The following is a 22502-nucleotide window of genomic DNA, read 5'->3' on the forward strand; positions in this document are numbered from 1 at the left end:
AAATATGCAAATTTTTTGTGAAATACAGGGAGTTACAAGATTAATTATTCTGCATTACAATATGGTTCCATGGGCTTTATTGTTACAAACACTTGAGGGATAACTGAGAATGTAGCAGGAATGATCAACGTGGATCTTGTACTGCATTAAAACCAAGAGCATGCACATTACTGATGTCCGGTACCTGAGGAGCAAGATATGGGGGTGAGGAGGACATTTTTACACTGATTTCGGCTAATTAGTTATATATAATGCTAATATATATATATATATATATATATATATATATATATATATATATATATATAAAAATTAATATTCTTAGCACTGCATGAATTTGTCCTTGTGTAATAGTGAAGTATCACAATGTGTATACATTGTCCTTGATTACTGCTTTACAGTGGGGAATAGATAATGGCAAGTTGTTGCAGGTTCATCCATTATATTTCTTGCCATTTACTTCAAAAATCAAAGAAATAATCTATTATTTTCATTATTAAATCATTTCTTTATAATTTTTCCATGTTTCATCAGATGGCCTCACAATGTCCTGTCAAAAGGTATAATAGCCATGATGAATAGAATAGAAAACAGAGGACTGTGAAAACTGTCAGATATAAATGTGACTCAGCTCAGTTTGTTGTTCATGATGAGGAGAATACATATATGTAGGTTTTACTGCCCTGCTACCCCCAGGGGCCCAGTAGCACCCCCCGGAAGAGCCCAAAACTGTACATTTCAAATGGCTGTAAATCAGAGTCCAATTAACATATCAAAGAGAAAATGGGCAGGATTATTACTTATGCTATGCTGATAAAATAATGTTGAGCTCAGTTTTCAGAAATAAGTGGAAAGCTGGCATAAAAGCATTTTAAATATTGCTCACTGTAAAATACCACATTTCAGCCTGCCTCTCAAATATATCACAGATGTTTGCACAATAAACATATTTAGATATCCAGTTTACCTTAAAATAAATAAATAATTTAGTTTCGTTAATAAAAAGTTTTAAACTACATTACCCACAAGCCTCCGTCGTTCTATCTATAGAAAGGCAACACTAGGGGGCTGTTTTTGTAGTTCATTGAAGTTATGCTTAGGGTTAGGATTAGGATCTCGCTAAAGATGTCATTTTTCTCAAGATAGCAACACTTCATTGTTGACTTAATATATTACTAATGTGATGATAGGAGCAAAACATACTTTTTAACATGATGCGCTGTTTAATATGGGTTAAAAGATAGTCCAACCACAGACTGTCCTGAAAAGTCATAGCCAATGACATCAAAGCTGAGCAGCAGCGTCACACTTCCTTATCCATGTATGACAGATGTCTTTCGTTTTTCGGCTGAAGGGATAGATTCGGTTAACAATAGATTAAGCTTGCTACTTATTAGATTCTGTTTTATTAACGTCTTCACCTTCCTCCCATGTTCAGCTTGACAAAAATTGGGCAATATTGATGTGCACATGCCCAGCAGTCGCAGTTGTATCCAACAGATAGATTCCTCTCATTAAATATAAGACACATTTTTAAGATTTGTATATTTTTTTTTTGACCAAAGACAAATATATTTACTAATCAAATGACGTGCTTCTAAAATTTACATTGTATATTACATTGTGTTTTAAAGTTAAAAAATTGTGTTTCTGTGATTTACCATTCTCTACCATTTGAACCCTATGAATAAAAACAGAAATTATAAATGAATGAATGAATGAATGAACAAATAAATACATAAAGCATAATAAACATGCATATTTTTGTAAGGATCTTCCATTATTTATTGATATGTCAAACTCATTTAAAGACAACATGCCCAAATTACTACACTGCATCCTCTGTCACCAAGCTCGTTTTTGCCACCATAAAGAATAAAAAGGCAGTTATGTTGTAAACATTAACTATTTTCAGTATGCAAATGAAAATGCTTTTATTAAAAAACAAAACAGTAAATACAGTATGTCTTTCAGAGAACACTGGAAAAAGATCAATTTTATTAAAAAAATTAAATTGACCAAAATGTTATACAACACAATGTAAATGTTTCAAACTCACAAAAAAACCAACATGAAGACATGCATGTCAAGTGTGCAATATCATCTATAAAACTCAATCAGCACAGCATCAAATAAACACTGATTGTCTGAACAATGGAAGACAGAGAAAGTGTTCAGGAAAACAAACACCTGCTAGCTTTGACATAACATCATGAATTCACTTCATAACTGGAGCTAGGGGATGACTGTGTATGAATATCTCCTTTACTAAAACTCTTAATTAAAGTCTAAAAAGTTCACTGTATGAAGCTTGAAAAAGAGAACAAAATGCTTTATCAATACGAAAAATACTATTTTTAACTATTGTTTTCATCACTGGTTCTGTAATGTATTCATTATGAGCTTATAAATAAAACAAAGTTACATCTTCTGCAAAAATCAAACCACTGCAAAGTCTAATCACTGATCCAGGGACCATATCTGTGTGTGTGGGGGATAAAGAGTTAACGAGGTGAGTCCTTGTGCATGATGGAGAACTGCAGCGTTATCCTCAAACAATCCTGTAAAACAGAAATATTACATTACATTCAACTTATACATTACACTGTGTTTTGTTTAGACCATAAAAGCAGCCTCTGTAAAGATGCTGTAAAATTAAATGTTAAATGAATCCATTATTGAAAGCAAGTAATTAATAACAAGCTATAGTCATATGAATTCTTTTGATAGTGTCAGATGAGACCGTCCTGGGGCTTGTACAATATTATACAAGTGTTAAACTGGATTATTAAGACTGTGATGTGTTTAGTACAGTATGTGAAATATTGATAATTAGATATTAAAAATCTCTTTAAACACATAAGTGTCCCATAAGGCAGTGGCTCCCAATCCTGGTCCTGGAGAAGCCCAACACTGCACATTTGAGATGTCTCCCTGATCAAACACACCTGATTCAACTCATCAGCTCATCAGTGAAGACTCCAAGGCAGATAAGAGAGACGCCAAAACCGTGCAGTGCTGGGGTTCTCCAGGATCAGGATTGGGAAACACAGTCATCAGGTCATGAAAAGTTCGACACACACTTGTGGTCATCATGCTCACTCGAACACTAGGCAAAATACAGGAAAGACGTCAAATAAGTAATCAAGTGGTCAAGTGAAAAGATGGCAAGTGTGGGTATTTGGACAGTGCAACAGTTTAAGAAACAACAAATGCTGTACAAATTATAACAGCAGGAATTTTTGATAAAAGAGACAAACTATCACAGACTTACTGCTGGAAATATCTGCCTCCGCAGCTTTCTGTCTTCTCCATTTCTGAAGGAATCCCTCTCCAGAAACACCACTGGGCTGACTGCCTTTACGTCTTTTCAGCTAAAAATATAAATAATAAAAAAGGGGAGAGAAAATAAAATTGAATTATATACAGAATGTTAATAATGATCTGTGAGCAAAATATATATATATATATATATATATATATATATATATATATATATATAAAAACTGATATGATTGAACTGCAAGATGGAAAAATACATGTTTTATTATTTATTTTTAATTGGATTTTTTTTTTTTTTGGATTCACATTAAAAGGTATTAAAAGCATGGTACAGAACACATGATTACTGTGATATCTGTCATATAAAAGCACATAAAAACACTAACATTACAGTGATACAAACATAGCTGGTTTGGTGATTATTGTATTGTTGTATTGATTATTAATATATCATAGTAAAACTACAGTTACAGTTACTAATGTCCCATTTACTGTGTTTTAACTTCACATTTCATTTATTACTATTGTGTCGTGATTACCATGATTTTACTACAAATACAACTTACATCATTGATCCTGAAATTAATAATAATATAAAACGGATCGAAGGTCTATGGCACGTCACGTGACAGATAGAGTTTAATCACACTAATTAGCAGCTGTGTTCATTTATTTAAACGCAATGAAACTCAAAGACAGCCGCGGATGACCGATATAATACAGCGATTAAACATATGGCACTAATCTGATTAATAAAGAAGACAGCATACATTTGATAAAAGGCATTAAAAGAGCGTATATACGACTACTCACCCAAACTGTGGAACTGATAGCAAGTATCGCGCGATGTGTGCTGAATGAGACTTCTTGAACGTGATTTCCTAGCGATAAACATCTCATGTCCTCGTGTCGAATTCTGACGCCAAAAGTTTCCCACTGAAAGCAATGAAGGTCGTAGTGCTTCGATGGTCGACGCCGAGAGGCACATTTGGCGTCATAACAGTGACGCTAGGGGCGCTTGACCATGCTTCGGTTTTTGACGCCTTTGGAGTGAGAATGGGTTGGAATAGATGGTTTTATTTTTGCGCTCCTCCTCTCCGTTTCTCACTCAACCTAACGGTTGGAGGGGCGTGTTTAAGGATATTATGCCCAAGCCGTCAAACTGCATCATCAGAGAAGGAATACCATTCCAGAGCGGAAGCAAATGTTCAGATTTTGATTAGAGATTACCAAAACAAACCTTTTTTTTTACTTGCATGGATTAATTGTTCACACCAAGACTTGCAATGTGCACTGTAAAGTAAATAGTCAATTTTGATTTCATGCAGTCTTTAAAAGATGTATGGAATTTACGAATCATGTTCACGGATGATGTAATGCATTACCTGAACCTTCTATTCAAACAGCAAATTAATTATACAGAGAAAGCAAGCAAAGAACAGTTACATTGTCAAAGAACATTATGACTGATCATAGTCTAGCGTGAGATTAAGCACAAAAAACTCCCATTATAATCAGTAAAGCCGTCTATACACTGAAGAATGAATCATCATACATAGATCTGCACCTGTTAATGATGAGAGATTTTGTGAGCTGAATTCAGTCAGCCTGTCAGCGTGCGCGTACACTCATCAAACAAAACCACTGTTTCAGCGATGACTCATCTGAACGCCTCTGATTGGCCATCACATTTACAGCTACACAATTAATCAAATTGTGCAATTATGGATGCCACAATTATGTAATCATTCAAAGCTGCAATTAATCGTTCAAAGTCCACTTATGTTATTCTGCAAGCTTAAGATCTTCTTTTTTTTTCTTTTTCTACGTTATCTTAAGGGTTTTTCCATTGTTTTAGTTTTAGTATAACATTATAATACCATTCATATTTTTTCCTTTTTTATAATTTAAAAATGAAACCAATACGATGTATATTTTACATTTGAGGCTTAATACTACAGAAAAGCACAAAAAGTTTTTCAGTTAGTGTTTTCAGCTTGTTTATTTTCATATAAAAATACATCATGCAGTTGCATCAAACAATTGTCCAATAAAGAAATGTTCCAAAATAAAGTTTAATTATGATTTCAAATAAATACGTCTTAAGTGATATGTCAATAAATATGTTAATAGTTTATTAACATAGTATGAAATAAATGTATTTTAAATAAATTATGGCTAAGTTTTCAAATATGAAATGCACATTGGATTTTCAGAATTTCTGAAGGATCATGTGATACTGAAGACAGGAGTAATGGCTGCTGAAAATTAAGCTTTACCATCACAGGAATACATTCAGTTTTAGAATATATTAAAATAGAAAATCATACTTTTAAATTGTAATGATATTTCTCAATTAAACAGTTTTTTTTTATCAAATAAATGTTGCCTTGGTGAGCACAAGCGGCTTCTTTGAAAAAATATTTTTATTATTCAATCCATTTGATATTTCTAGGTCTTTTGCTTGAAGTGAAAGCTAACCTGTGCAACCTGTCTAACCTGTGTAGACATTGTAAAAAGCAATCAATTGTTCAGCTTCACTAAGTCCACATCCTGCATTTTACAAACACACAGGCACCCCACACATTGTCTCCACTCGAGAAATTGTGTTGATTTAACTCAGAACCTCAATAAACTGAATCCTATGTGTTTTTGAGGGCCTAAAGCTTTGCAAACACCATTAAGACTAAGCAAACCTATAAGAAAAATATCATCCTCTGTAACACACACGTCAGTCAATAGCTCTGGGTCCACAGAGACCAGGAACTCATTTTGCCTCAAAGTGACTCAGGCGTTTACATCAATAGTCATTTTCTTAATAAATAATGAAATGATTGTGGATATAGAGACTGTTTTTGAAGACCTATAATCTCAAACACTTGACTCTTTCTCTTGTTCTTTCTGACATACAAAAGCACCTTTGCTGATATGGGAAATGAAACCTGTCCCGTCAGATGCTGTTGGTTTAACCTGTGTTGATGGGATACCATTGGTCCTTGTGGTGTTTTTTTTTTTTTTTATTAACTCACTTCTTCAGTTTCCTGCCTCCAACTATCCTCTTATATTTCTTCTTTATCTCTCTCCTGCCCACTGGGCCAGTTATTTCAAATGCATCTTTTCCTATTTCCTATCCTTAATGAGGATGATGTGACATGAGTGCAGATATTTAGTTTCAGCTGTTATAGCCCATACAGACATTTTCAAAATATGTTATCTTATGTGACCCACCGAAGAAAGTCATACAGGTTTGGAACAGCATGATTTTTGAGTGAACTTTGCTTTAACATTATATGTGCTTACAAGTGCTCCTTGTGCATCACTGGTGCATATTTTCCACAGTGTGCCACTTATTTATTGAAAGGAGACATAAATGACTGAATGAGAGTAGCATAATGATACAGTCAAAAACCTGACAGCAATCACTCACAGAGTCAAGCACCCATGCCAGCATTACACACTTACAAGCACACTAAGATGGATGCACAGGCACACTCACCTTTCCCCTTTGTTATCACTCACTTTCCATGTGTAGTTACTGCTGCTGTGCTGTACGCATGGCAGATTCACTTCACTCTTCAGTTCTTCCTCTACCAGCTGTGAAAAGCCTACGCTGTTCCAGCATTTTAGCTCTTGTCCTAAAACTGACACTCGTAACAGAATGAATGAGATTTGGAGCATTAAAGAGTGTAATACAGACAGATAGAAGGCACCCAGCAGTGCAGAATGAATGAAATAGAAATAAGTCTACAATTTAGTCATTTCTGGAAGGGTACAGTCAATTAGCTGACTAACCCTCTATGAGTTATTCCGAAATGGCACTAGTTATTTCATAGTAGGCAAAAATTGCAGTTGATTGTTCATTTGTGCAAACTTGGCAGTGATTTTCCTATTGAGATCTGGCAGCTCATGCATGAATTCATTTTCATTTGAAATCATAGCGAGGGCATTGAACCTCTCTTTGCCCATGGTATTTCATTTTAAACATTTTATGAAGAGCTTTGTGAAGTGATGTGACATACAGCCAAGTATAGTGAACCATACTCGGAATTCGTGCTCTGCAATTAACCCATCCAAAGTGCACACATACAGCAGTGAGCACACACACACTGTGAATACACACAGCAGTGGGCAGCCATTTATGCTGCGGAGCCCGGGGAGCAGTTGGGGATTCGGTACCTTGCTCAAGGGCACCTAAGTCATGGTATTGAGGGTGGAGAGAGCAATGTACATACACTCCCTCCACCTACAATTCATGCCGGCCCGAGACTCAAACTCACATCCTTTGAATTACAAGTCCGAAACCATTAGGCCATGACTTCCCCAAGCTTCATTACAATATGATTTTACAAACATTTAAATAAATGTACTTAAATCAATATAACAGTCTCATATCTAATAAGGATTACTGGCCTAGAATTTCCAGTTTAACTTCCATTCTCATCTGCTATCTGTAAGGACATGAATGAGAATAAGAGTGAAAACAGTACTCAAATGTACCATAATAAATGGAGGAAATGTCTTGTGAGCACCATATAATCAAACATTTTATAAAACAATTCTGAAGGATCATGTGACACTAAAGATTGGAGAAATGGTTGCTGAAAATAAAACTATGCCATCACATGAATAAATTACATTTGAAAATGTATTCAGATTGAAATCAGTTAATTATATTTCAAAACATTTAACATGTAGAACATACTGTATATATAGTTTGCAGATACAATTTGTTCAAATCATTAATCATATGCGATGCATTTTTAAGCAGCATCTGCTGTAGAAACGTCACTACTTATTACATGTTCAGATATTTATGAATTTATCTGGTTTTCAGCGTCCTGCTCGTGGCCTCTTGATGGATTTGAACCTTTCAATTACCAGTGCAGTTTAATAGGCTACCACAGCCCAATAATAATAATAATAATTGTGTGAGCTATCAGCCAAAGTATGCTGTTCAAATGCATGTAATTCTACATTTGGTCTGTGTGTCACACATTTGCTTATTAATAAGTCTGCATATTTTCACAGTCAAGAGTCACACAGTGAATGTTCAGCTTATGCCAAGAAAAGTACATCAGTGGGGTGATGAAACGAAAGGAGGAGAGAGGATTGGAACAAGTCGTGATGGACACATTCCTCTCGTTAAAGGAAAACGAAGTGAGTGCAGGCAAGACAGAGAGATGAGATTGTGACAGGGGAGATGAAGGGGGGATGTCACCTCAGGAACATCAAACCCAGCCGTGACAGCTGGTGACGGATGCTCAAATAGCAGTCATGTCACATGCGCACACACAAATGTATATACACTTCTCTTTTCCTCTACTAAAGTGCCAGGAAGGTGAAGTTTCAGACATCTTTATGTGAGCTGTTTTACTCTGACAGTGGTACCTGCAGAAGATGATCACACCACAGCATTTGATGCCACATACTGACAACGGATTTCAGTTACTGTAATTCATTTGTGTGGAACAGTATTTAATACAGTTTTTTAGTCATAGTTTTGATAAAAATGTATTTAAACTTAGTCATGTTAATTAATTTTGTTAATTTTAGTTAATTTTGTCATGTTAATCATTTTAAAAACACTTAAAGTGCCTTAATATATTTCATACCGTAACATTAAAAGATCAAATTCTATAATCACTATATTAATGATGCGTAATTTACATAAGCAAGCAGATGAGGTCGGAATATGACCCCCCCCCCCCCTCCACATACACACCCAAAAAAGAGAAACCTAAAATGTTTTGGTGTCACAAGCAGGGCAAATTAAAGACTAAGTGTAATACATCCAATTTTTACTAATTTTGAAAATTTGTTTTTGTTTTTGCACAGGGGTTTTGTCTCATTTAGCTAAAGACACTTTTATTCAAAGTGACTTACAGTTCACTTATTACAGTCCCCCTAGAAGCATGCCGAGGTTAAGTGCTTTGCTCAAGGGCTCAATAGTAATCACTCATGGACTACTCACTGTGGATCAAATCAGCAGCAAACAAATCAGTCTTCTGCTTATCAGTCCATACACAACACAACATAATGCATGTTGCTTTGTCATTCACTGAAACGAACATATACCATAAACATCTTAGAAGAGCATTTCAAAATGAATGTCTTAGTGCAGGGCTGTTGTTGAAATGGTTCTGGTCCGCTGATGCATAAAAGGGTTAAAGATGGACTAGACTGCTCACTGAAGTGGCAATGACAGCTTTGGTTCTCTGTCATACAGCAAATAGTCTACAGTGAGCATGATTGGATTTAAATTTTAAGTCAGAAAGTTACTATGTTTGTCCGCACATACAGATACGCTCACACACGCATACATACAGTAACCAATGACATAGTCTCTATTAGTCGTCTTCTTCCCATTTCGCTGTCAACCCAGTTTTTTTTTTTCTTACTTAATGACATCCTCCAAGAAGCGACAAACAACAGCACAAACACCTTTAAGCGGGTTGCACCTCATCTGTATTATCTGTTCTTGCCCCAAGTGTCCTGCAGGAATACAGTACAACACAGCCAGGCTGGCACTAAAATGTCAATCTTGCATAGCCAGACATTTAACTAAAGAGCAAATGGTCTGACCACCACACAGCACCTTATTCTAGCCAACAACCATCCTTAGAGAGGAAGAAGCCAGCTGACTGAAATGCTCTCTATAGCGACCAACACCATGGTGTTTATGTGGTGTTTAGGGGTAAGTTTATTTGAATTAGATATGATTATTTCACAGTCAGTATGCATTGTACCTTGCTTTTCAAAAGGTTCGAGTCTGTAACATTTTTTTTTTAAATGGCATCTCTTAAAAGACATTTCTTATGCTCACCAAGGTTGCATTTAATTGATCATAAACAGTAAAAACAGTAATACATTTCCTTCAGAGATCATTGTAATATGCTGATTGATCAAGGAATATTTCTTCTTATTATATCAAAATATCAATATTCATTTTAAATAAACATTTTAGAAACTTTATTTCCAGATGGACTGATAAAAAAAAAAAAACTGTTACTTTTTACCTCTTGATTAATGCCAGCCAAGTACCAGATTTATTGTGGCTGTACAATGGCCTTAATCAAACTACTAATTATGAAATACCTGAAAAAAAAAAAAAAAAAAAAGTAAATAAGGAGTAAAAGAAAAGACCAGGAGTGGATTATATTTAATTTAAAGTGGGTTTTTTAGAAGCATAATTATTCATTTATCATTTGAATTCTCATTGAATGAATATAACTAAATTTCTTTAGCTTTCTTCTCAGGCTTCTAAAGACTGGAAAATGCGTCATACGCTTGCAAATGTGACTGTTTTACAGATCTTTAGATTCACCAGTGCTTAACTAATCTTGCTGTTTTCTTCTTTCTGGAAAATGAGGGAAAAGTGAGTTAAAGAAGGAAATGAGAGAGGTTAATACATAGAATATACACACACAAATCATTTTCGATGTGCTCGCATTGATCGCCTTCATTTACCTCAGCCACAAAGACAGCCAGGAGGTAAATTTGAAGCGGAAGAAACCGACACTCAATCTAAAATAATAATATAATAATAATAATAATAAATCTGTCTCTTCCTCACTCCCTCTACACGGAGGTATTGATTGTTATGCTAATGTAGGTTCCCTCTTGCACAGGCGTCGGGTCTGCAAGACATAAAAGAAGCTGCTATGGTAATAAAACCGCTTTAATTTTCCTCTGACATTTCCCATCCTCTCATCATCCCAATGGCAAACTCACAGATACACATGCAGAGCAAGGCAGCAATCAGACGAGAACCTTCATAGCCGCAACCTACAAAACTGGAGTCATACGACAATAAAACAGGATTCAGATTGAACATGAAAAGGTCATGATAGTGAAACAATGAGATGCTGGATAATGATCATCTCTACTAAATCTAATTCTTAAAGCACCTTTTGATGTGTAACCTTTAGTTTATATGTGCATTTTTTTTTTTCATTTTTGAATGATACATCTATTCCTTTATGAATACAGTATCACAACAAACTTCCTGGTCTGTCAAGGAGAAAGCATGCATATCTCAAGAGAACAAAGAACACTGTTGTCTTTTCATGTATTTTTGACATGCGGCTCGTACAGTTAACACACCCCTTCTCTTCTGTATCGCTGTCATCCCACACAAACTTCACTTACTACTTCACTATAGAACCATTCTCTCTTTTTCTCATTTCAGTTAATAAAGTAGATCGTAGATAGTAATTTTTTTGTTAAGATTTAGTTTAGATTTAGTCTAAATATAGTTGAATATACACATAATTTGGCATTGTAAGTCTTGTGCTCAAGTTTACAAAAGTTACTTCTTAGAAAGAGAATCTATTGCAAAGTTTAATGCACTTTCAATTACCAACTGTTCACTGTGGTAGCAGCATTGACATTTAAAACCATTCTTTTATACTGAAACATAAGATAAAGAAATAAAAAGGAGACACTGACTTGCCAATTCATTAATCACAAGTCTTTGTAAATATACAGTATAACAAGTTACATATTACCCTAGTTACCCTATTTAAATTTTAGTAGAGTAACTATTTCAATTATTATTATGTAACTGATTACATTTGATTATTTTTAAATACTTTTCTAAATTTCTCATGCTTTCAAATAATCATTTTCAAACATGTAAACCAGGTTAACCTTACAGTAGTACTGAACACTGATCAATGCAAGACTTTTGAAATACTTCACTTAGTTTAAGATCAAAATATTTTCATTTTAAATCATAGCCACCACAAAATCAGACTTAAGATCTTTCTGAGGTTAAATATAGATTTAAAATCATGACGAGATAATGTAATAGCTATGATGCTGTTTTTGAAATCAATTCTTTGCATAGCTATGACAGAAAACAATGGAATCCAACAATGCCTTAGAAAAAAAAAATAAAAAAAAATAATCATAAATAATTAAATATATAAATAAACCCAAATGGGAAAAAAATGAAACAGTTATCGAATAGGCATTTGTCCTAAACTCCTGAAACATTGGTGTCTAATATTTTAGAGCAGTCAGTGCAATTTGAGAAAAGAATCAATTAAATACATGTAAGCTCTGTGTGTGAATATATTCAGATGTAAACTCCTTTGTAATTGTTAAGATTTTAACAACTGTAATTAAATTACCTTTTTTTCAGTAACTGTAAATCATTACTATGACATTTATTTAAATTACGTCAGTCTGTTACGTGTAACTAGCTACTCCCCATCACTGTATATATATATATATATATATATATATATATATATATATATATATATATATATATATATATATATATATATATATATATAGTACAGTATATATAGAAGCATTTCTATATATTTTCTATCAAAATTTTACATTTTCTAATATAGCAATGATGGTCTAGGTTGCCAGTGTTTGTGTCGCTTTCTTTTGCACTTTTGAGCAGAAATGGCAATTAGGTTACATTTTATTGCTCATCTCTAGTGCTGGTGTCTTCACTGGGGAGTTGCCATTATCGCAGCAAAAACAGGCCCAGCGCATTCAGCAGTGAACTTACACACAATCCCATGTGTTGCTCTCTATCATTCCCACTCGCACATCCATGCAGCCAACTTTCTCCTTTTTTCTCATCCACTTTAACACACACACACACACGCACACACACACACACACACACACACACACACACACACACACACACACACACACACACACACACACACACACACACACACACACACACACAAACACACACACACAGAAACACACAGCCTGTTAAAACTGGGAAATGGGAACACGATGTTCTTTGGCAGCTGCCAATTGCTTTAAACCACAAATAAAGATTCAGCCAGAAACAAATTTAGACTTATTTATAGAGCAAAGGTTTGAGGAAACGCATCCATAGGGAGCAATCACAAACCCTGACTTCTGTGTGGAAAGTGTAATGTGTTGAGGGCGAACGCCCATGTGAGTATTAAAAACAGCTGGAGAGGGTGATGAAAAGATTTCCTGCTGGAAATGGAGAGATGAGTGTATGGATGCACAGAAAAGATGCACGGGAGATCTATCTCAAAATCCATGCAGTGTCACTGCAGAAATCTATTTATTTATATGTTATTTATTGAACTTTTTTTTTTATATTTATATATATTTATATATGCACACAATATGAAGAGCCAATGTCATACACAGAAATAACAATTTACTTTTTTCTTTACAAGTATATTTTCTGTTTCTTCCAGTCAGATGCACGCACATTTCCACACACTCATTCTCACAGAGACCCTTAATTACAAAGGAATTTAAATTGTATTTGTCCCATTATAATGTGCACTCTTTTTTGTCCTTTCTTGACATAGTTACATCATTTCATATCTCTTTCCTTCATTCTTTGTTCAGCCTGTTAGCTTTTGTCCAGGGGATCATTACCACGGCAATGCACTAGAGAAACGTCATTGACTGCTGAACAGGCAGTTAACTTTGTAGCAAATGGTGACAGAGAAAAGGGACCGATTGTGATGTAATTCCACAGAATGTGAGGAGGGGGGAAAATCAGAGCTGAGAGAACAAGAGAAAAAAAAAAGTACAATAGAAAATACACTACAAAGACACAAACTGACAGAGGCAACTTTGTAGTTAAAGTGGTGCAAACTAAGAGGCGACTCCAGAGACAAGGATGAGCACTCACTTGTGTCCATTTAAGAGTCTTGACAACATCCTGTAATGTTCCTTTTTACAGTCGTCTTCCAACAAATTTTCTCGATTAATGTGCTCATTATTTGTTGTAGTATGTTTAATGGATTTCAACTCCCCTCCTGACAGACCAGAATTTAAAACAAGAGTCCATTCCATCCCAGTCACATGACTGCAGGCAATATCAGGACACATCGAGGGATCTTTTCTATAGCTTCGCCTGTGTGCTTTTGTCAATTTCCCATAAGAAAACATTTCACATGCGCTAAAAGTCTCTAAAACATACACACTGTACATGAAATCTACACGTATCTTAAAGCTCTTGTTACATTTATAAAGTAAAACTCAAAACTGCAAAATCCAAGATGAATGAATCAGGGTTTACAATTGCACAAGTTCATTCAATAGTCAGTATGAAAACTGCTCATCTTTATACATTACATAAAAAAAAAAGAACAAGAGAGTTTTGTTAGTTCGTTAATCATGTTAAATATGTCAATCTCTCCATCTTGAATTCAAAATTACATAATTGAAGCAACGTACAAAAAAGCAAAAAAGCAACACAGTTAGGTTGAGAGAGAGATGAATTACAAAACAGAGCCGAACAGAAGTGAGAGAAAAGGAAAAAGTCAGAGCAAAGAGCAAAAGAGCAAAGAGGAGAACAATGGGCAGCGTAATTGTACTAAATGACATGTTGACCTTTTCCACTTCTACAGGGGACCAAAGAAAACAAACCCAAAGAATGAAGGGAGAACAAATGAGAAGAAGACCATGAGGGGAAAAAAAGAAAGGGCGAGAGATGAAGGGAGCTGCTTGAGCATGAGGTGAAAGAAGCACAACATTCACATTCGAGATGTCTGACCTTTAGAAAGTGAGCTGGAGAGAGAGACGGCAGTGAATGAGCTGATATACATGTAAAAGTCTGCACAAAAAAAAAAAGAGGACAGGGCGGCTCATTTAAATTAGCATTGCAACATGGCAAATTTGTGCATGAACAAATGTGTGTATGAGTGCTAAGTAAACACACTCGAGCAAGCTTGTCGGGCCGATAAAGAGATTCCTCGAGAACACTCAACCTTGTGCTGAGGCAGAAACGCAACTCGGGAAGGAGACGAGACAATATCGCATTTTCCTTTTATCTCGCTCACACACACACATAACCAGCCACCATCTGCGAATGTGCGAGATGAAGAACCTGGCTTATGATCACTTGGCAATGGCGATCAGACAAAGTGGCCAATATGCTCACTAATGGCCTGTCAGACAGATGAGAGACAAACTCCCACAGAAACCTTTGCACTGCTCTCCTCCTAGACCGCCCCTCTCTCTCATTTCCCTCCCATCTTCCACACTTTCTTCTTTTGTACTAGCCTTCTTCAAATATGAAGACTTAGTGGAGATTTGGCCTTGGCATGTGTGTTTAGCATATTAACTGCGTCTTAAACAATAAGAGGGAGAACGGAAACGGGCTTTGCTGACAGAAGAAACCATTCCAACATTTCATTGTCGCACATTGTTCTTCATTAATTCATTCCTTAACCGGTGGCAAGATAATAGGATCCTTGATTCAGTGTCATTTTTTTTTTCCTTTCTCAGAATCGAAGTGTGACTCACAGTATTGTGTCAGTGCAGGAGTGAGCTCAGATCTGACAGCTGGGGTGTTAAGAAACTTCAAGGCCTGATGATATAGAGATTGTCATATGGAGGGCAGGACTTACAGCACGGCCACACAACAGTGTGACTTTTCTGCCAAATGAATAAACAGGACAACAGAAAGCTCTTTGTCAGATTAGCAACAACCACTGTCCTTGTTGTTTTCCACACCATAAGTCCAATATTAAAGTCTTTTAAATTTTTTTATTTCCTTACATTTAAATTTTTCTTTTTGTGTGGTTACTTGCTTTCTCGCTCTTCACGCGTTGGCCGAATTTTCATTTCTGTGAATTTTAGCGAGTACTGCCAACCGGTCCAGGACGACCATTCAATCCCATCGGCGTAAGAGGTGTGCTGTCCGCGCAGGTACTGGCCGTTCAGGTTGGATGTGTGGCAGTTGCGGTACCACCAGGCGCCGTGGTAGAACGAAGCACAGTTGTTCTCCGAGTGATCGTTGTCTCTGTCTTTTGTGGTGAACTTCATTCCATTGTGCTTAAGCAATGAATCTCCTGTGTACAGGTGCACACAAAAAATAAAGGGAAAACAGCAGAAACATAATTAAATTATTGTTAACATTTTGTAAAATGTTTTTCTTTTGAGAGAGATGAATACTCTGTTTCAGCAAGATTACTTCAATATATATATATATATATATATATATATATATATATATATATATATATATATATATATATTAAATTAAATTTAAATGTTTTAACTGTAATATTTCACAGTATTACTGTTTTTATTGTATGTCTGATCAAATAAATTCAGCCTTGGTAAGAGACTTTTTTTCAAAATGTTTTACAAATTTTACCAACCCCAAACTTCTAAATGTTAATGAGTGTTCAAGTTGCAACAGAGCTGATTTGTGTGATTCTAGAAATAACGCTGTGAAAATCATCACAGATGATTTTCAATCACACAAACAAATGCTTTGCTCCTGTCTCCTTCCCTCACACTTCCATAAGACCTCAACATTTTGCATCGATGACTCACTCTGCATTGAATGATTTCATCAGTCTTACTATATCCTTTTTGAAGATCATCTTTAATGAACTTGTGTGCAAACGCGTGTAGGTGCTACTCCATAATTAGCTGAAATGTGTTAAGTTATGTGTTACTGTATGTGTTAAGTTACACACTCCATGCTGTCTAGAACCTGCAAATGAACGAATACTTTATTGACTGATGACATTGAAGTGCACACATAGTACACATGAGTACTACATTCATATAAAGGCAACTACTTTAGATACTTCCATGTGTAAGATACAATTTTATACCAATAGACAAGCTTGACATTGTAAAGGCATACCATTTATTATTGCATATATTTGACCAAAATACAGCAAACTGTAAAACTGTGAAACTTTTGATTACTTAATATGTCCTTGAATAAAAAATAAATAAAAAAATTCTTACTGACCCGAAGTTAGACAAATTTCACTAATACTTTTCAGTTTTTCACTTGTGCAGCAGTAGGCAGTTGTTCAACAGAAGTTCAAAATATTAATGAAATGAAGTATGCTGTAAGAGGAGCTAATAAATAGAAACAGACAAACATAGATAGATAGATAGATAGATAGATAGATAGATAGATAGATAGATAGATAGATAGATAGATAGATAGATAGATAGATAGATAGATAGATAGATAGATAGATAGATAGTGTCTTTCTAATCCATTTCCAAAATATTCAACCTATTTACTGCGTATTCTGAAATCAAAAGGTAAACATTCCATCAAATGGTTGAGGCATCACCCATGCATGCATTCATTTCCATTTTAGTAAATGGATTCAAATGAACTAAATTGGTACATCAGTAGATAACCATGCACGTATCTCTGAATGATAATGGCATGTGCTGTATGTCCTGCAGCTTTCTATTATTTTGAGAAGTAAAGAGAAGTAAGCTTCTTTTTATTACAGCCATTGTTTCAGGCAAGTATTTCGAGATGCAAAATTCTTTCAGAATTCTGTGGGGCGAGAGTCAACTTGTGAGTCAGTGACATGTATACTTCCCTCAAGAAGTGTCTTATAGCATCCGTCTTATTTGTTGGCATCAAACACTGGGTGTGGTGGGCCAACAGAAACAAACCTTCACCATTTCTGTGGCTGAAAAGGGGATTTGGAAAGCCATCCTGCCTGCTGTCCACTTCACTGGATTTCTTGGCAGGAGGGCAGGTGGTGATGTGTCTGTTGCCCTATAAACTGTTCCTATCAGCTCAACATGAACAGAGAATAAAATCCAAGCAAGAGCTTGAACAAAGTGTTCCATGGAGATGGAGAGAGACAGGAAGAAAAAGAAAGTGCACCAGAATGAGTACAATAGTTCTAAATGTCAGGTGGTATTTCTAAACCGCTAAGGGACGATTCACAGAAAAGGATAACATTTCCAGAACGAAAGCTCTAAACCTCCAATCCTCTTCTCTAACAGCCCATGACCTTGAAGATCTCCAATCTTCTGATCCACAGTCAGTTTAACTCAATAACGTCAAAGACAATACGCAGAGAAACGGATCCCAGACCAGTGTTCAATTTCCCAGCAGAAGCGCGCGTCATTCAAGCTTGACAGATTTTGTCCGCAGCTATGGGAATAAGCCATTAGTCACACTAGGGTCACACAGAGCCCACAGAAAATACTTGTATTGCTGCTGTTGACATTTCTGCATTAAGAGTGTTATATCCAGACATGTCCTTGCAAACTCTCAGATTCGGTCACATGCTCTTGGGAATCACTTTTCATTTGTCAAGGGGATACTATTATCTCAGAAAGCCTGCAGGTGATGTGGTAATATCACATGTGACTTTCTAAAAATGCTTGGTATAAATGTGTAACCTGCATAAAACATATCATATGTGCACAGACTTATGAGTGGGCTTATTTGTGCTCACATGCTGGTGTGAATAAGGAGTCACCTTGACGCTGTCTGTATTTTGAGAAGTATTAAGCCCCACCAGGCCAGCCCAGAGCACAACTGTCTGTCAAAATTCAATGCAAATGATCACAATAATATTCTCAGCGCTGTGATTAGGGGAGACCTGTCAGGCAGCAAACAGGAATCCAGCAGCTCAAGGGCACAGAGACGCTGCCCAGCAGAGACCACCTGCTCACCTGACACCAGCGCTACAGACACGATCCAATTCAAGCCTGGGTATACCTGCTGTACAGACAGGAGATCTCTCACCTCTCTCCTTCACGCTCTCTTCATGGTGTATTTGTGTGTTTTCCTCTGCACCTGACCTCAGAATGCTCTTTCTATTTCTGTTTATCTCACTGCTCTCTTGTTTCTTACAGGACTCTGAGGAGCTTTCCAATTCCGTTTGTGTCTGTTCTTGACATTTGTCTTACGTCAATGGTAGTAATCGACTGGGAAACATTTTGTGTGTAAGTTTGCGAGGACTGGGTGATAATATCAGATTTATAAATAATCCTGATAATGATTGTTAAGATTCTAAGAACTTTTCTTTAATTGCAGCATTAAAAAAATATATTGAGATGTGAATAAGTTTGCAGTCTGTTTTTAATATGATGCAATAAAAATATAGTGTACCACAAAATAATGATAAGGAATGTCTTGATAGTGTATAATCCCTTGCAGATTGCATGCAAAAACATTCAACATGACCAAGTATAGTCCGTATCATACTGACTCTAGAAATCATTCAAATCACCCAGTACTTTCTAATGAGCACTTAAAAAAAGAAAATCAAATCTGAATCAAATTTAGAGCTTGTGAATCGGAATCAAATTAAATAAGGGAATGTGTATTAATACCCAGCCTTAGTGTTTGTCTTTTGTGTGGTGATTTGCAGAGGATGTGTGATAGAGCTATGTTTTGTTTGCGGCTGAGAAGTGACAAAGAGTGAATTAAGTGCCATGATTATTCTGTCTATGCCACCGAGCACTAAAATGGACCAATTATCTGTATGAATAAGCACTTATTATTATTGACAAAGATGTAAAAACGCTAACTGATTTGCATACCAGGTCTTTCGAAGTTAGCATGATTTAAATAGGGCATACTAATTACACAATATTGAAGATATCGATCCATGGTCTGTAAATATGTAAATATGTGTATGTACCTGCAGTTCCGGTGTAATCAGCAATGGTGAGAGGGTAACCATCATCCTCAGGATCAACAGAGAACAGTCCAACTCCAAAGACACCATACTGTGCGAAAGCTGTGCTGTTCTCGAAATCTTCAAGATCTATGCGCAGTTCGTAGTTTCCTTGGATAGAGAGAGCATGGATTTGTTTCAACCCTGACGAGAGAAACAGAGAATTCATTTCAAGATTATTTTTAGTCATAGGAAGTATAATTGGATTATGAGTGTAAAGTATGAATTAGGGCTGTGAATAGTTTAGAGAGAAATATCTGTTTAATAGCACTTTTTAAGTACTATTAAGTATTATCAGGTCTATACTGCCAATACACACACCTTTGTTAAATTGATTGATTGATTATTTTTTTTTATTTTGAGCATAAAATACGTAATTATCAGATTTTGTTATTGTTGATGCTTTAGTACAATTTAATTATTTAAAAAATAATGTTTATGGACTTTATGGACAATGATCATTGCATAAACCAATTCAAATAAAAGTATTTTTAGTGTTGCCTTTGTGAAAATTAGCTCAATTATTCAATGTTAACTCATTACTCTTTCTGCTTTCCTATTCGAATGAGAGATGTCTATATATTTTGTTTTACTTCAGATCTTTTCAATGCATTAATTTGTAAAATATGTAATAAAGTTACTAGTCAAAACATTTGGTATCCATATTTCTGTGATTAGGCACCTGTTGTATCTGTTAGCTTTCTGGAACACACAGATAGAGGACAATCTCAATATTAGCCCTGATTTACTTCCATTGAACCTGAAGAACGAACCGATATGTCATCTTGACCAAAATCAGGCCAAAATGAAGTTTGTTTTAAATGTTTGTTTCGTCAGTTCGAAACAGCTGACCAAAGCAAACTTTCTGGGGTAGTTAGGTTTGGCTCCTAACCACCTTTGAACTTCTGTTGGTCATTGGTGGTTACGCAATCTGTGGGTGTGTTCAGAAACTCCACCTCCTTTGATGTGTAATTTTGTTTTTCCTGGTTCATTTCTGGTCTGACAGGAGAACAACATCTCCTGAATACATTGGAGTGTTGAATAGCTGAGCTTGCACAAATATATCCGCTCCTTTACGACTTGTGGAAGATTCTAAGAAAGCATTTAATTCCTAGAAAAGAAATTGCAACAAAGTTTGGTGTCGATGACCCAAAGTTATGCAAAAGTGACAGAGAAACATCCAAGACAAGTTTTCCAAAGCCATGAAAAGAATGAAAGGAAAGAGTAAAGATATAAGGTAGCAAGTATAAATACATGTGTTTCAAATAAATGTTACAGCATACTGCTCCTGCTGTTGCTGTTGTTGTTCTTTCAGTAAGCAAATGTAAAGGGTATACAATAAATGAACACCAATAAAATAAAGGTAAAGCTGAAATTTCTTTCCAAATCATGCTAAAGTTTTCAGACTATGAGCCATTTACACTTCCCATATAGGACTGGTTATAGGAATAGAATGGTTCTTTTGTATTGCAAACATGATCCTTGACTCGGAACTGCAGCTAATCATTATTTCATTGTCTAGAATAATCTGACCATTGGGGCTAATCTCACACCTAGATTACCTACACTTCTTCATTTCATCGTTGTTGTGTTTAGGGGATACGCACGGGCGTCGTGACACGTTTACATTAATCTACACCCCACCTCCATTAGCGTGGGGGTGTTGGAAATTTCAGAAACAGTATACCATCTCAGAAACTCAGAATGCAACAGGCAAATAACATGAGCATAAACACCACCAAAAAAACAACAACAACAAAAAAAACTACCATAGCCTACGTGAGCAGAAACAAAATCTGCATTATTATTTTAATTATTTGTAATGTGTTAAACAGCCAATATGAATCACAAAAATAAACTATTTTTTCTATGTCTAGCATGAATGTGTGGTTTATTTTCACTTTCTGTGGCTTGCATATAAAATTATGCAAAAAACAAAAACAAAAAAAACATTATTATTATGCAGAGCAAATGCATACTTTAAAAATTCATACATTGCTACTATGCATTAAAGCTGCATGGAAAACAACCAGGTCTTAAGGGAGATTCAAACTTTTCTTATTTTGTTGTTTTTATTCACATTTCCAGCACCAGACCCATAAACACGGGGTAGAAAAAAAAAATCTTGCAAAATCCGTCCTCAGACATAAACTCTGAGTTGAATTATCAAAATTAATTTGACATGTAGGATGCAGTATAACTACAAACATATGAGTTTCCACACAAGGAAATTGATAAAGAAAAGAAGAATCAATGGAAAATGAGGAGGGAAACAGCAACTTCTTGAGTGCATAAAAAACTGAGTGTCTTTTTGCTTCATTCAAAATATAAAAAAAAGTATTTATTTTTAAAAAGAGGAAAAGAAACCTGATACTTTCACATGTAATTTACATAACTTTTATTCAGTCTTAATTAAATCCCTTGAGATTTTCCCCGAGGCTCGTTTGGAATAATTAAACACTGGGAGTATTATACGCCCTTCTTCCTCTATACCAAAGAAAGGGCCAAACAGGCAAGTCTGTGCGTATAAAACTCAGATGGGCCAGAATTTTCAATTAAGCATTATTGTGAAGAAATTTCACTAAGCTGCATTTTGTCTTGAATTATCATACTGATTGCTCAATTAACAAGAGAGAGTGAATGTGAGTCAAGGTGTGCTGCTGGATGGCTTCTTCAGGTGAATGTTTCTTCTTTGATTATTACAAACTAAAGCCGAGTTCATGATGAAGGTTCTGGGAAAACATTAGTCCCCAACCCACAGCTAAGCCA

At 35.6% G+C, this 22502-nt stretch overlaps 1 protein-coding gene across 1 annotated transcript in view; it reads right to left on the bottom strand.

Annotated features, from left to right (window-relative positions):
• Nucleotides 1-14768: 14768 nt before the first annotated feature.
• Nucleotides 14769-22502, bottom strand: part of LOC113049396 (fibrinogen C domain-containing protein 1) — a 61926-nt gene continuing 54192 nt past the window's right edge. Inside the window, exons 6-7 of the mRNA XM_026211708.1 lie at nucleotides 19698-19877; nucleotides 14769-16112 (exon numbers count right to left, since the gene is read on the bottom strand). Of these exons, the coding sequence (XP_026067493.1) occupies nucleotides 15844-16112; nucleotides 19698-19877 (449 nt within the window). The 3' untranslated portion in view covers nucleotides 14769-15843. The remainder of the gene's footprint in view (nucleotides 16113-19697; nucleotides 19878-22502) is intronic.

This window comes from Carassius auratus, chromosome 30, assembly GCF_003368295.1.
Source record: "Carassius auratus strain Wakin chromosome 30, ASM336829v1, whole genome shotgun sequence".
In the NCBI taxonomy this organism is placed as follows: domain Eukaryota; kingdom Metazoa; phylum Chordata; class Actinopteri; order Cypriniformes; family Cyprinidae; genus Carassius; species Carassius auratus.